Genomic DNA, 15,581 nt, shown 5'->3' on the forward strand with positions numbered 1-15,581 from the left:
CCAACCTTTAAGAGATAATGAGGCAAAACTTTCACAACTCCCAACCTCATTGGTGACCACACATCGATAAGCCCCAACATCCTCCTCTCTACAGTCCTGGACCTTAAGGCCCACCTTCTCGCCATCAACAATAAGGAACTTTTGGCTGGACTTGATTGGCTTTTGATCTTTAAACCACGTGACATTAAAAGGAGCACTTCCTGCCAGTTTGCAGTCAAATGCCACGGTTGAACCTTTAACAACTTGTAGAGATGACAGTTCCTCGATGAAAGAAGGTATTTCTGTAATAACAAAGATGGTAAAGTCAACTGTGGAGCCGCACTGTTGCCTTTTCACCTCTGAGCTGTGGATACATAGAAGTAGACCAACCTTTCACGTCAAGACCGAATGTGCAGCTCTCCACACCGGCCTCGTTGGAGATCTCACAGAAGTATTTTCCACCATCACTTTCATCAACTTCATAGATCTCCAACGTGGCCACAGAATCTGAAAATGTCGTCTTGTGCCTGAAAGTTTGCTGTATTTCAGCTCCATCTCTGAACCAACGTACTGAGATCGGTGAAGTACCGGCAACTTTACACTCAAACATCTTGCTGTCCCCAACTCGCACTAATGAAACATCCTCTGGTTTTTCTATGAAATACGGAGGTTCTGCAAAAGATGAATAGAAAAGTTACAAAAGCTTTTCCATCACAGCAAAAATACCGATCAAGATGAGAAGTGAATCTTAACCTTTGACAAAGAGAGCTGGCAGGACGTGGTGCCCACGTCGTTCTGGATTTCGCAGACATAGTCTCCAGTGTCTGACGTTTTAGCAAAGAACAGCTGAAGTGAGCTGGAGCTGCTATTTTTGACCACAGAACAATTGGCACTGGATAAGATCTCTTTCTGGTTTTTTGAACCATTTGATGGTCAGCGGTGGCGTGCCAGACATTTGGACACTAAATGTCACCTTCGATCCGGGCAAAACCTCTGCGGATTGGGGTTTTTGGACAATATACGGTGGCTCTGTGGGTGAACCAAAAGGTCTGTTACAACACGACTGATGCACCTTCAACTAGTGGTTCCCGAACCTTTTTTGCCCAGTGGAAACTCCCAGACTGTGGACCCCATGATTCCTGATTCATCAAAACATTCCAAAGAAACTGTACCCAACTCTCATCAACTTCAAAAAGCTGAAGCCTATTGGGTAGTTTTCAAGTCGGTTCAGAAACTTTAGAAGTATTTTATTGTACGTGTCTTTGACAATACTAACTGCAATCATGTCCCCTGAGATTCTCCTGGACTCCAGTTTGGGAACCACTGTCTTAATATGTGTTAAAGTATAAACCGAGAGATTTTCAAACCTTTAACAATCAGAATTGCGGAACACTGGGTCGATCCTGCCTCGTTTTTAGCAACACATTTGTATCTGCCGCCGTCTTTACTGTCCAGACCGCTGATTTCCAGAAAAGCCACACTTTCAAAGAAGGCAGCTTTGTGTTTTTCATCCATCTGGATTTCTGTCTCATCTTTGAACCACTGGATGGTCATGGGCAGGGAGCCAGAGAGCAGGCACTCCAGGTGTGCAAACGATCCTTTGATACCTTCAGTCTCCTTCAGCTTTCTGGTAAAAGCTGGTTTAATAATCTGGTCTGTGATACAGTTTAAAAGCAGTGTTAATATGGTGCCTAAAACAAAATAACATCCAAAATGACATTTGACTCTTGGATCAACTGACCTAAAACTGTGACTGACGCTTCACATGCACTACTGCCGGCAACATTGGACACCTCGCAGGTGTATTCGCCAGCGTCGCTACTCTCTGTGCGGAGGACCTGTAGCACCGAGGTGTTGTCTCTGCTCTGGATCTTAAACCTCAGGCCTGACTTCAGCTCTTTTCCTTCCTTCATCCATTTCACTTTGAGCGGTTTGGTGCCTGAGAAGCGGCACTCCAGCCGGGCTGGATCGCCCTGTGTCACACTGACGGACTTTGCCTGCTCGGTAATGTTTGCAGGTTCTGGGATGACAAAATAAAAAATAATGACTGAAACTGCTTTGGCCTGCTGTGTTAGAGGTAACAGACGAAGCTCAAACAGGAAGCAGAAGCAGTTAGGAGAGATCAAAGCGCCACGGCGGGCTTACAAACCTGTCACTACCAGACCAGCGGCACAGCGCTGAGTCCCGGCTTTGTTCTGAGCCTCACACATAAATTTGCCACCGTGTGACACCAGAGCGTTTCTCAGGGTCAACGTGGCAATTCGTTCATCACATGACATCTGAAAGTGCTCATCGTCTGTGAGCTTTTGATCGTCTTTCATCCAGGAGAAGGTCATGGGCAGAGATCCAGACAATACACACTTCATAGTGATTTCAGAGCCCACCATGCAGGACATTTCCTCTAGTTTCTGAATAAACGAAGGCGGTTCTATTGGGAGAAGATCACAAATCAGACTGCAACATGAACAAACATCTGCAGCTGGATCATCTGCTCTGTTCGCAGGCAAACAGATGAGTCCAGACATTCATATATGAACATGTTGAACTGTGGTAAAACTGGTGAGCATGCATCCACCTTTACTGACAGCACTCGGGCTGTCCTTTCACTGACCTTTCAGGGAAATTTGGCAAGAACAAGATGCCTCGCCGACCTCGTTGGTGACTGTGCACCGGTACGTCCCGGCATCAGTGCTCTCACAGTCTGAGACCTGCAGGCTCACTGTCTCATTTTCAACACTCATCTTATGTCTCTTGTCATTTCTCAGCGGCTTTTCATTGAGGAAACAACTCATTTCAAAGGGAGCAGAACCAGAAACGGTTCCTTCCAAGAAAATGTCCGCTCCCTTCACAATCTCAGAGGATTCAAAAGACCTCACAAACACTGGAGGCTCTACAGAAAGAAACGGTACAGGTTACATTACAAAGCCTGAAGAGGAAAGTTCAGTTTTGATGAGTAAAGTTGAGACAATTTACACATTAACATCCAAGAAACATCAAGTTCTCAAGAGCCCAAAGCCACACCAGAGAACATTCACACAATTAAATATGACAAATCTTCCCAAACTGAGTTTACATTTCCAATTTCATTCTTAAAATCTGTGAATTAATTTTGTTTTTTGGTCAAAAAACATGTTTGTGGTTCACTCAATGCATTGTATATATACTATGACACAATGATAATGGGCTGTTTCAAATTACTTTAACACTTCATGACAACTGTGAGTCTACCGTTGGATTAACTTTGGAACACCTTTGAACTACATTCTGATTAATTTCACAGGTTTAAGGTTACTTTCCAATCTAAACAATTTCAATGACGTTTGAAGGACTTTCGGGATTAAACCTGAAGCCCAAGCTGTGAGCTGTGTGGCCCAGACATTTGAGTCGATGTCTCCAGACAGAGCAAGACAAAAGGAGCTAAAGTCACCACAGACGTTTTGCTGGCAGACTGAACGAACCTTTGACTGACACAGAGGTGCTGCTCTGGTCTTTGCCGGCCTCGCTCGATGCCACACACACATATTCTCCACTGTCGTCTACAGAGCAGTTGTCTACTTCCAGAGTGGCTATCGAGCCGTCGAAGGTCATGGTGTGCCTGGCGTCGGAAACAACTTCTGAGCCGTTTTTGAACCACGTGATGCTAATCACGGGTGTGCCCTGCACTTTGCAGGACAGCCTGAGAGGCAGTCCCGTTTTCAGCAGCTGTGAAGGCTCAAGTTTCATTGTAAATGTTGGTGCTTCTGTAAATTAACAGGAACAATTACAGTAGAAACAGGAAGTACAAAAAGGAAACACTGCAGCACTTCAGTGAAATGAAGAATGAAAGCAGCACCTTTAACGAAGAGGACCACAGTGCAGTCCACTTTCCCGCGTCGTTGGATACTTGGCAAGTATACTTAGCAGAGTCGCTGGGTTTGACAGAGTGAAGCTCCAGAGAGCTGGAGGAGGCGTCTTTCTTTATGAAACATTTACCCCCAGTGAAAATCTCTTTGTCCTCTCTGAACCATTTAATGATCATTGGAGCCGATCCCACAAACGCTGATCTAATGACCACGTTGGATCCTGGTGAAACATCCTGGGACTCTGGTTTCATCGTGAAGGATGGAGGTTCTGGAGTCATTGGGAAGAGATACAGCAGAAACGTTGAGATCCTATTAAAAGCAAGTGTCTGGAATGTTAATTTTGAGCAGGTTCAGCTCCTCTGACCTTTAACGGACAAGGTGCCACTGCTTTCTTTCTGTCCGGCGTCATTAGAAGCGCGGCACATATATACTCCACCATCGCTCTGATCCAGGCCTGTTATGGTGACAGAGGCTCGACTCTCACTGAAATCAATCTTGTATCTGTTGTCACTGCGGATTTCTTTGTTGTCTTTGTACCACGAGACAACAATCGGCTGTGACCCAGTGAGTCTGCATTCCAACGTAACATCACTACCGATGCTGGCATCCACCTTCTTTAGAGATTTGGTAAATGATGGAGGAACAGCTCGATCTGTGTGGGAAAACATGTCAAGGAATTAAGAAACTGTGGAGGATTGGGTTGTATATGGGTCAGGGATGACGTGTTCCTGGCGAGAACTAACCTATCACGGTAACTGAGCAGGTGCACTGGTCTTTGCCGACTTTATTCGACAGCTCCATGGTGTACTCGGAAGTGTCGCCTTTGTCTGCCGACAGAATCTTTAAGGCAGCAATATTTTCCTTAATTGTCATCTTATATTTACGCCCGCTGATCATCTCTTTTCCGTCTTTGAACCATTTTACTTTCAGTTCGGGGCTTCCAGAGATGGCACACTCCAGTGTGGCCGCCTCGCCGGCTGTCACGCTGATGGATGCCGCTTTCTCTGTGATCCTGGCAGGTTCTAAAATACAATACCAGACTCAAGAAGGTGCTACATGTGACCTGTGGCTCAGATTTATGAGAAGGGGGAATGTGCTCTGACCTTGAATGGATAAGACGGCTTCACATTTCTGCTGCCCCGCCTCATTTTCAGCGACACATGTGTACTTGCCGCCATGTTTTAGCTCGATAGAGGAGAACGAGATGCTGGCCACATTATTCTCAAACGTCATCTTGATGTTGGAATCATCGTCTCTGAGCAGCTCAGAATCTTTCATCCACTTCACAATGATTGGAGCTGAGCCCTTCAGAGTTCCCTGCAGCTTCACTGCGTTGCCCAAAACTGCTGTTGTACTCTCAATCCTCTTAGAGAACATTGGTGGTTCTGAAATAACAGCGGTCATACAGGAAATGGCAACCAAATGATTAACAATTATCACATGGAGACTGCTTTCTACCGGTGTTATTTTATATCACTAACCTTTCTGTTTGAGGCCAGACTTGGAAGTTACTGACCGACCTCATTTGAAACTGTACACTCGTATTCACCAGCGTCTGCGCTCTCAAAGGATTGGATCTCCAGAGAGGCCAGTGCTCCCTGCGACACTATTCGGTGCTTCTTATCTCCGGTCAGACGTTTCTTATTCTTTTTCCAAGAGACTTCAAGAGGAGCCGAGCCCGTAATCTCACACTCCAAGACGGCGACCGAGCCTCGCACTGCCTCCAGGGACAGTAACTCCCTCTTGAAAGACGGGGGTTCTACAGGGGAACACACAGCTCAGTGAGACTGAAAACCTGTTTCCATCCCAAGCAGGGACCAGAGAAGCTGCAACACTGTGTTAAATGTGAAGAAAACCAGACAAGTGAAGGAAAGCCTGTTTTTAAGAGGAAACTATCCAGAAACACCAGACGAATATGAGTATGTTTCAAACTATCTGATAGCAGGAGGTTCCAGAGAAGTTGGGACATCGCAACTAAAAAGTGGGCTGAGCTGAAAATGACTTCTTCACAATGAAACAACAAAACGCTCTGTACACAAGACAGGAGACTGGCAACAGAAAGAAACCACAGCAGGGGCTCAGCTACACTGCTGAAATCTGTCACCAGAGAAGAAGAGTTGAACCTGCTGCTGTCAGACAGCATTGACATCTGATCTGAGGTCTGTGGATAGTCTCCATGTTTTGTTCACAGTTGACATAGCGTGCCAGCTTTTCTGGAGCAGGACAGACTGGGCGGACCTTTCACTGTGACTTTGGTGCTGCAGATCTCACTTCCGGAGTCATTGACAGCCTCACAGGTGTAGTTCCCACTGTCACTCAGCATGACATCCTGGACCTCTAACGTGGAAACGCCGTCCTTCATGGTGACGGTGCTGCGACCGCCGGCACTCAGTGGGCTGTCGTTGAAGAACCAGCTGCAGTGGAGTTCAGGGGATCCAGTGACGGCGCACTGCAGCCGTGCGCTGCTGCCCTGCTTCCACACTGTGGAGGCCTCCAGCTTCTTAACAAAGACTGGTGGCTCTGGGGAGGCGAGCGGTTAAAGGAGGCACGATGAAGCCAGAAGGTCAATAAAAACAAGCCAGCAGTGAAAGAGGAGAAGTTGGAGACATTAAGAAGCAGCTTCTGCTGCACAGGAACCATCCGAACACCACAGAACACAGAGCTTCACTCTCAGGACCAACATCTACTCTCGGCTCTGTCGTGTCCATCACAGTCAAGCAGACAGCTCTTACCTTGAACTTTCACCGAGGTGGAACAGGATGCACTCCCGGCCTCGTTGGTCACCGTGCACACATAATCACCACAGTCCTTCAGGGTGGTCTTTGGGATATCAAGAGTGACTGCCTTCACCTCAAAAGACAGCTTACAGTCCGGAGACTGGTGCACTCTCCTGCCGTCTCTGGTCCAGGCAACGGTGACTCCAATGTCCTCGTCCACCTGACCTCCAGGTGCAGGGGACCTCCCCACACAGCCGCCACCGGGCCCAGTGGCTTTACGAAACGCGGCTTATCAACCACACGCAGCTCTGCGCCACACTCGGCCGTCCCAACACTGTTGGACGCCTTGCACACATATCGGCCCCTGTCAGTTGTCTCCAGACTCCTTATCTCAAGAGTGTGCTTATTCTTTTCACAAGAGGTGTGGTAGCGTGTGGGCATGATGGGCAGAGGCTGCTCATCTTTGAACCAGACCACAGTGAGGGGAGCAGACCCTGATATCACACCGAATATCACGGCCCTCTTCCCCACAAAGCCAGTGTGAGGTTCAGGTTTAGTTACAAACACAGGGGGGGACCTCTCTGGAGGGTTGGAGAAGGAGAGAGTGTCAGTGTGAGGCTATACCAGCCGGTGGGGGCAGCACCTGGCTGGATTCACTGCTCGGACACGACCAGCGGTCAAAGAGAGGGAGATTCATGAGGCTCTTACCTGTCACGCTGAGGTAGGCCGAACATTCATCGGCGCCGTGTTGATTGGACGCCCGGCAGGAGTACTCTGCGCTGTCCTCCCTCGCGGGGCTGAGCAGCTCCAGAGAGGAGGTCCTGAAGCGGCTGATGATGCGGTACTTATCGCCGTCTTTGATTGGCTGTCCATCTCTGAACCACTTGAAGCTCACATTAGGAGCATCCTCCGTTTCACACTCGAACTTGGCCACGTGGCCGATGGTGACCTCCATGGGCGCGATGCGGTGAATGAACACCGGCTTCACTGCAAAGACAGTAGAGGGAGCCAGTGAGTGGGCGAGTGGAGGGGTGGGGGGTTGGGGGTGGGGGTGGTGACGGGTGGTGAAAAGTGGTCACGCAGCCAGAGAGCCTGTGGTGAGGAGGAGGGGAGGAGGAGGAAGAGGATGAGAAGGAGGAAGCATGCAAAGAACTGGGATGAATTACTGATGAAGGTTTGTGCAGATGTGGAGTCAGATGCGGCTCTTTGGAAGGAAACAGGAAGTGAAGATGTCACTGCTTCAAGATAAAACGTCAAACCCATACATCCAGGTTGGACAAAATAATAAACTTCTATTTATAAATAATATCAACACTATTAATGTCAAAAAAGAGGAAAAAAAATCTAAATCCATAGTTTATTTCCTATGAAGGATTTTTTTTTCTGTCGAGAGCAAATTTTGCAAAATAAATATTTCTTAATTTTTTTAAGGTTTTGTATGTCAGAATGTATTCATTTAATGAAACTGTGCTGAACATGGATTTCAAATGAAGCTACTTGTCGTTTATTAGCACTAGTTCAAGCACATTATACATTATCACTCTTATTAAAGTGACATTAGTCAGTTTTTCAGTCACTCTGTGGAGCTTTCGGTTCCTGATTTCTGGGTTTGAAGTTTTCAGGTTCTGAGTTTAAGCAGCATGTGGAGTTAGTTGATGATGATTTTGAAGAATTGTTCATCATCAAACCTCGTGGAACCACTGTGAGCCTTGAGGATGTGGTGATCTTGCCGGCTTCATTTTCAGCCTCACAGACATACTGTCCTTGATGCCGCTCCTTCACCACTCTGTGGATAACTAGCGTGTACGTGTCGCGGTCTTTGGAACACTTGAACTCTTTGTCAGATTTCAGGAGCTGCCCATTGAAGAACCAGTTGACTCTACTCACAAACTTTATGGTAGCAGTGAAAACTGCTTTACCGTTTTCCTCAGCACAAACATCCTCCAGTGGACTGGTAAAAACAGGGTAGTCCACCAGACTGTCAGAGGACTCGCTGATCATGATGGCCTCAGAAAGATACTCCTCCCGGGTTTCTCTGTGGACGAAGACGTCCACGTATTGTTCCACTGAGGTCTGACCAGCGACCACCATGGTAGTCACCTCAGCAGCAGCTTTCTGCTGGGACTTGACGGTGGTCCGACTCTGCTGTCGGGCCTCATGGATCTCTGTCTGACTCTGGAATGCGGCGCTCTGGAATGGAGCCTCGGCTTCAGTCCTGACGACCGCAGACTGAGACGCCACCGCAGGAAACCCGGCGGTGCTCTCTGTCACCATCACAGAGTCTACGACTGAGGACAGCACCTCTCTGGAGGGCACTGAACGGACCTGCACCCTCTGTGGGGTGTCGATCGGTACCGTCCCGGGACGCTCAGAAGTCAGACTCTGCTGCTCCTGGGAAACCATAGCGTGTAGTGCCACCTGCAGCTCGGCCCGGAGGTCTGCCTTCTGAGGGTATTCACCTTCGAAGGACAGCGTAATTTCCAGAGGAGCTCCAGGGGACGTGATCAGGTATGTACATGTGGCCATTCTGGGCTCCCTCTGGACTTTCACCTCCTGAATCTGCACTGACTGCAATAGACTGACAACGTCGGCCAGGAGAACCGGCCGGTCGCTGGCCACAGCTGACAGCAGGGCATCTCTGAGTTGAGTTCGGACATTCACGACAGATGGTTTGGGGATGTTAATGACAAAGTGGAGCTCTTTGGGCAGAGTCTGAGCATCCTGAGACTCATGAACCGACACCATTTCCTGAGGCTGATTCCTAATGTTCGCTGTTGAGCTCACAGATTTATGGATTTCACTTGACTGCTCCCCCAGGATCACCTGCTTTTCCTCGAGCAGCACTGACTGCCGGATGGACTGTCCCTCCTGGATTTGGATTGCAAAGTCCTGCTCAGCAGCTGTTAAGACAGTGCAGCTTTCAGTAGCAACAGCCTTCTCTTCTATGAAAATGGGCTTTTTCGGGATCTTGGGCTCCATTTTCACGTCAGTTTCAAATTTCTGTACATTTTCCAAACTGGTGGTGTGACCCTCTTCCAGAGTCTGAGTGTCTGTGACATTACGGACTCCATGAGGTTCCAGAAGTCTTCCTTTTGCACCAGAGCTCGTTGCCTCTTGATGTCAGCTTCTAACAGGGTTTCCTTTGGCAGTTGCAGGGGCTGGGAGGACATGCTGAGGATGCTGAGAGGTCTGGCCTCAGTGCGAAGCTGTGGCTTCACACCCTCTACTGACACATCAAGATCTTTGTGATAATCTGCCATGACAGTTCTTCTTTCCTCTGAGGTTGCTGCATGCCTCCTAGCTTTCTCCTGCTTCTGTGCTGCCACCTGATGGTCTGGCTTGGCAACGATGAGTACATCCTCCTTTGGTAGAACCGGCAGAGACTGGACAGACTGCAGGTATTTTGTTGGTAGTGGCTCTTTCACTGGCTGAATGGAGGAGGTGTCGGTCTTGGCGGTGAACTGGTTGGTCGCCTCACAGACCAATGACCTCTGCTCTTCTTGAGTCACCACATGGAGCAGGGTGGGACTCTTCCGAGCATCAGCTCGCTCCACGATGGGCTTCTCGCTGCTAAACTGACCCTCGGACTGTAAGATGTCCTGATCACTGATGACTTGTAGGCTAAGGAGTCGCTCTCCTTCACGCTGAGGCTGCAGACTTACCGAGGTGGCGATGCTCGGCACCTGCCCCACCTGATCGGCCTGCAGATCAAACATCTCCTCAGTGGTCACAACAGATTTAAATACCCTGTCTTTACATGCAGTGGCCCGGTCCTGCTTTGGTTCTTGGATGTCAAACCTCTGCTCTTTAGATAAAACTATCTGGCTCTCATTCACTGGTGCTATTGTGGGTTTGGGCTGCTCTTTTTCAAGCAGGGGCTGAGTGGCTGTGTCTGGAGCCGGCAGAGGCTGCGAGTGTCCCTCTGTGAGGAGCAGCTGCCCTGCTGACTGAGCTGAGTACAAAATCTTTACACCCTCTGTGACTTTGAAGCTCCTCTCCTCCTCTGGTCTGTGCACATCACCTGAAATCTCATCCTGGATCGACAAAGCCGACTCCACCAGGTGACCACTGACCAGCTGCTGTGGCTTGCTGGAGAGGAGCCTTTGCTCGGGGATTCGGTCCGTCAAGGCCTCGGCTCTCACGGTGGAGAGCGGCAGGACCTCCTCAGATGTGGCAGACATCAGCTTAGCCTGCTGCTCCTTGGTAAACTCGAGCTCGATGACCTCCGGGCTAAGGATTCGCTCAGAGTGCTGCTCAGTGATCTTTTGTTTCTCATGGACAGATGATAAGAAGGCGGCCATGTGAAGCTGTTTGGCAGGCACAGCCGAAACGCGAGCAGGATGGCAGGGCGCCACAGAGACCCTCTCCGGATCTCGTGTGACTGCAGTACTGCCGCCTGCTGGGTGAGGAGCTCTCGCTGCATGGTGGCAGCTGAGATATTGAGCTCACCGAGGATTTCCACCTCTTCACTGGGGATGATCTGCCGGTCCTGGGTGCTTATGGTATAAATCATCTGATCAGACCGAGTGCGCTCCTGGTACAGTCTGGACTCACTCGTTTGCTCAGTCATGGAGATCTTCAGACTTTTAGTTTTCTGGACTATCTCCTCCTGAGGCTCCTCTGTCAGCACCAGCAGCTCTGCTGTACACGAAGCCTCTCCATACTGGTTGGAGGCCTTAAGTGTACACACCACCGTGCTCCTGTTTGATGCTCTTAATGTTGATGTAGCCTGACCCGTCTGGGTTGTTCACAATGATGCAGAACCCGCTGGGCTGAACGTGGAGGCTACCTCTGAGCCACTGAACCTGGGGGAGGGGATCTCCGGTCACTTCGTACCTGAAGAAGACCTGACCGCCCTCCCGCAGCTGAACAGACTCGATAGTTTTGATAAACTCAGGAGATTTCCCGAACACCTCCCGTTTGGACTCCACCTGCACATGCAGGTAAGAGGAGCTCGTGCACTGGCCAAACCGGTTGCTGACCGTACAGGAGTACTCTCCCTCGGACTCCCGGTGAACCCGGTTAATGATCAGACTGTACTCATCTCGCTCCTGAGTGAACGTGTACAGTGACGAGGATGTGACAGTCTGCCCGTTGTGGGTCCACTGAATCGCGGGCTTGGGGAAGCCAGACACCCGCACCGTAAAGGTAGCAGGTTCTCCAACAGTCGCTACAACTGGAGAAAGTTGGCTGAGGAAAAGCGGTTTTTCTTTTTTCTTCCCCAAAGAGCTGGAGAGGCGTTTGGATTCTGTCTCGAGTTCAAGTGTTCTGCTTTTTTGTGGCAACTTTAGGCTGGTGGAGAACGACTCCCGGCTTTCTTCTGTCATCATGATGGTTGAGCTAGAGAAGGCTGAGTGAAGGACAGTTTAACGTCAGACCAACAACAACAACAAGCACAGACCAAGCTGAAAACTGGGAAAACGTCCAGTTAGACCTACAAGAAAAATATGCCAGGTGAAAACACATGAACAAAAACTAGCAGTAAATCATGACAAATCAATTGAAAAGAACAAATGCTAAAACTCTGAATAAACATTCTTGTACAGAGATCAGAGGAAGATTCCTAAATATATCTTTAGAAATAATGTCACAGAACCACCCTAAACTACTGATGAAATGCAAGAATTAACACATAAAGTGCAAACTGAAGGTGTAAAAGATGAGAGAGTGAGAAAAATGCAAAATAATGGTGATATTTACCTGTCATGTCCCGCCGAGACTCAGCGTCCGGACCTCCTGCAGGGACTGTGAACACACAAACATCCACATGTTAGAGAGCAGGAGCAGCAGGAGCAGCAGGAGGAAGAGACCAAGACAGACCAAGAGGCCGTGAACACTGGTGCACCGTGTCGTCACTCTGAATGGCTGCGTGAGCTTAAGTGTGCAGCACATCTGGAAAGAGGAGGAGGTGGAGGTGGAGGAGGTGGAGGAAGAGGAAGAGGAGGAGGAGGAGGAGCAGCGAGGGTAGCAGCAGAAGGAGGAGGAGGAGGAACAGTAGGAGGAGCAGTAGTCGGAGGAGCAGGAAGAGGAGCAGCAGGAGGAGCAGGAGTGTCATGCAGATGCCAACCTTTGTGGACTGAGCTGCACTCAGTCTCCACAGAGCTCCTGGAGCCCTGCAGGTGGAGACCCCCCTGTGTGCTGCACAGGGGGCCATCGCGCTTCACGGAGGAACACAGCGAGTCCTCCACACTCAACGGCTCACACAGCCATATGACAAACGGGGCGGAGAGCCCCCTCGTAACGCAAAGCAGCGAGCCCCGGCCCTGCGGCGCGGTTCGCAGCCGGATCAGGAAGTCCGGGCCGCAGCTGTGGCTGCGCTCCACGTCGGGGAAACACAGCGTGCTCAGCAGGCGGCGCTGCGTCTCGTTCTGCAGCCCCGACCTTTCCTTGGTGTCCAGTTTGCGGCGGGGGTCGGCGGGGGACGTGGCACGGCCCGCCCCGTCCGCCCGCGGTCTGCGCGCACAGACGGGGAGGGGGCGGGGCTTTCTGCTGTGACATGAGCTTCTTGAGCTGGGTGAGGATAGAGTTAGGGACAGTTAGTTTCAGACTGTCACAGGAGGAGGGGCCTCAGGCCGCAGGAAGACCGGAGCCCCACCGAGGCCCTGCCTGCCTTCATCAGCCAACAACCGTCTGACTGCCCACCAACACCAACACTGGACCAAAGCACTCCCACAAAGAATCGCTCCTGTTTGAAAGGATGCAAATGTCCAGTCATCACTTCCTGTCTCACAAGGGGACCTTTTCCGATTTCCTGTTAAAATGCTCAGGACTAATTTGGCTTATTTGAGTATTTTTCTTTTAAATCATTCATCTTTTCAGTGAGTACAACTTCTGTAGCAGTGTGCTGTCCTCCATGTTTGTAGTCCTGTAGCAGTGCGTTATTGTCCAAGTCTGTGGTTCTTCAGGTTTGTACTATCCTCCATGTTTGTAGTCCTTCATAATGTCTTTAGACGAGCTTGCATTTTGTGATCTGATTTTGTGCTGTCATAAAATAGGAGTTAAAGGTCAAGATGGCTGACAGCTGCTCTGACAGTAGGGATCGCCTGTGATTGGTAAGTGTGGTTTGTGGGCGGGGCCTCTGTGTTTTGGCTTCACTGCAGCCCGTCGGGGGCGCAGTCATAAATCTTTCTGCGGCGCTGTGGCTGAACACGAAAGGTTAGTCGAATGGTGGATGAGGTTAATGAGGTGGGAGGAGCTTAACCAGCTGGTTATTGGAGTCCAGATTACAGGTTACCGCCTGCTGGGAGGGGTGGGGTGGGATGAACCTGATGAGAGACAGACTCGTAAAGTAAGAGAGAATCACCACCTTCCACGGTGAGCCGGGCGGAGGAGCTGCTGGCCCGTGGCGGTTTGTGGCGGTGCAGCTGTAGGTGCCCTGGTCGGCTGCACACTTTGGATGAGCAGGGACAACACGCCCCCGCTGCGGGAGCGCCTCACCCGCTCCGAGTCCACCACGCTGCGGCCGTCATGCTCCCACGCCACGCCGGTTAGTGGCGGTCCGCCAAACGAGCAGTTGAACGCGGCCGCCTCGCCACTCCTCACTCGGATATCGCTCATCTCCATCAGCAGCTGGGGGGCCACGCCCAGACTTGAACCGCCATCCATCTCAACGTGCAGCGAGGAGCTCTCGGAGAGCGTGTGGGTAAAGTGGAGCGTGTGCGAGCTGAAGCTCTGCGTGAAAGCCTCCGCTCTCTGAGCTGTTTGAGTCGCCGCCCCAGCGCCCGACGCGCTAGCTAAGGCTTTTTCATCTGGCAGTAAGAAAGAGTAGAGGAGAGAGGTGAGGCGAGGCGGTCCGCTTCCTGAGCTGCTGCTCTGCAGCGCCCCTCGCAGGCCAGCTGTGGCCGGGCAGAAGAGGAAGCTCCCTGAAGGAGCTCGTCATTACCGTCGTCAGAGAGCAACCCTCTGAGAAACCGTCGCACAAGCACCACATATTCACTGAAACTCGGCCAGACACCCGCCGCCTGGTTAACCTGTAATCTACACTGTGATTAAAAAACAGCTAAAAGACGGTGAACGACTGGCAGCTACAGCCACCAAACAAAAGCCCTAAATTTAAAGTAAAATATCTTAATTAAAATGAAGTGCACATTCATTCCATTCACAGACACTGTCATTAAGAGTTCTGAATTGGAATAAGATCAATTTACAGATTTACCCTAATCTACTACAATTAATTACCTTTAATATGGGTGACCGTGTGTATTCTTTGGGCCAGACATGTTGTATGATCATACCTGGGAGGAATTTGAATAATTTCTTACAACTCCTGGATTTCATAAACGTTCTTATACAGATCAGTATGATTCTATGAACGTGTAATACAACTAATATAATACAACTATCACCCACACTTGAATTCTACTCAGTAACTTAATGTGATTGATGTTTACTTGAAAACATCACAAACATAAATGTTTTTTTCTGTAATGTTTCCTTCACAAAATGAAAATTATTAAAATATTTGAAAAAAAAGTGAATTTCCATAAAATATCTAAATTTACAGTATTTTAAAAGTTTTTGTAAAATTTTGAGTTATTAATCATAAAACTTAAATTTTTTTACAATGTAACATGTTCTGTCAAATTCTGTCAATAACATGGCATTTAACACTAAATGTCATTTAATTGTGGAGACATTTTCAGTTTCACCTGACGATTGTCATCTGCAGAAACATTCAGAGCAAACGATTCACTGTGCTCAAGAGAACAACAGAAACCTGTCAAATCGCACAGATTTTGATATCAGATAAAAAAAAATTTAAGAGATGCTGAAAAAAGAAAGATGGTGAAGAAAAAAGAGGCTTCACTCAGGTTGGCGTGTGTTTGACACAGCTTCTTCTTCTTCCTCTGTGGTCTGGCTGCAGCTTGTCTACGTGTGGAGTTTCTGATCTGATCTCAGTTTCTGAAATGTTTCTCAGAGATCGTTTCAGCTCTCAGCGAGCATCTGAGAAGCTTTGTGTGACTCCACCACACTTCCTCCTGCAGCTTCATCAGTCTGCTCTGCAAAAACTGCCCGAGCGACGCCTGAAGGCATCACGAGCCCC

At 49.2% G+C, this 15,581-nt stretch overlaps 1 protein-coding gene across 1 annotated transcript in view; it reads right to left on the reverse strand.

Moving 5' to 3' along the window:
• The window catches only part of LOC115384473 (titin-like), a gene marked incomplete at its 3' end in the record, with an annotated part of 55,246 nt that overhangs the window by 19,762 nt on the left and 19,903 nt on the right, over positions 1–15,581 (reverse strand). Inside the window, 28 exon segments of the mRNA XM_030086744.1 lie at positions 6–281; positions 370–651; positions 733–747; positions 750–897; positions 899–1,008; positions 1,721–1,999; positions 2,129–2,407; positions 2,591–2,869; positions 3,438–3,719; positions 3,812–3,850; positions 3,853–4,089; positions 4,186–4,473; positions 4,565–4,843; positions 4,925–5,206; positions 5,303–5,335; positions 5,338–5,580; positions 6,060–6,341; positions 6,554–6,763; positions 6,766–7,119; positions 7,247–7,525; positions 8,227–9,606; positions 9,609–10,907; positions 10,910–11,217; positions 11,219–11,888; positions 12,239–12,283; positions 12,606–12,991; positions 13,773–13,803; positions 13,930–14,286. Coding sequence (XP_029942604.1) covers positions 6–281; positions 370–651; positions 733–747; positions 750–897; positions 899–1,008; positions 1,721–1,999; positions 2,129–2,407; positions 2,591–2,869; positions 3,438–3,719; positions 3,812–3,850; positions 3,853–4,089; positions 4,186–4,473; positions 4,565–4,843; positions 4,925–5,206; positions 5,303–5,335; positions 5,338–5,580; positions 6,060–6,341; positions 6,554–6,763; positions 6,766–7,119; positions 7,247–7,525; positions 8,227–9,606; positions 9,609–10,907; positions 10,910–11,217; positions 11,219–11,888; positions 12,239–12,283; positions 12,606–12,991; positions 13,773–13,803; positions 13,930–14,286 — 8,952 coding nt within the window.

This window comes from Salarias fasciatus, unplaced genomic scaffold (assembly GCF_902148845.1).
Source record: "Salarias fasciatus unplaced genomic scaffold, fSalaFa1.1, whole genome shotgun sequence".
NCBI lineage: Eukaryota > Metazoa > Chordata > Actinopteri > Blenniiformes > Blenniidae > Salarias > Salarias fasciatus.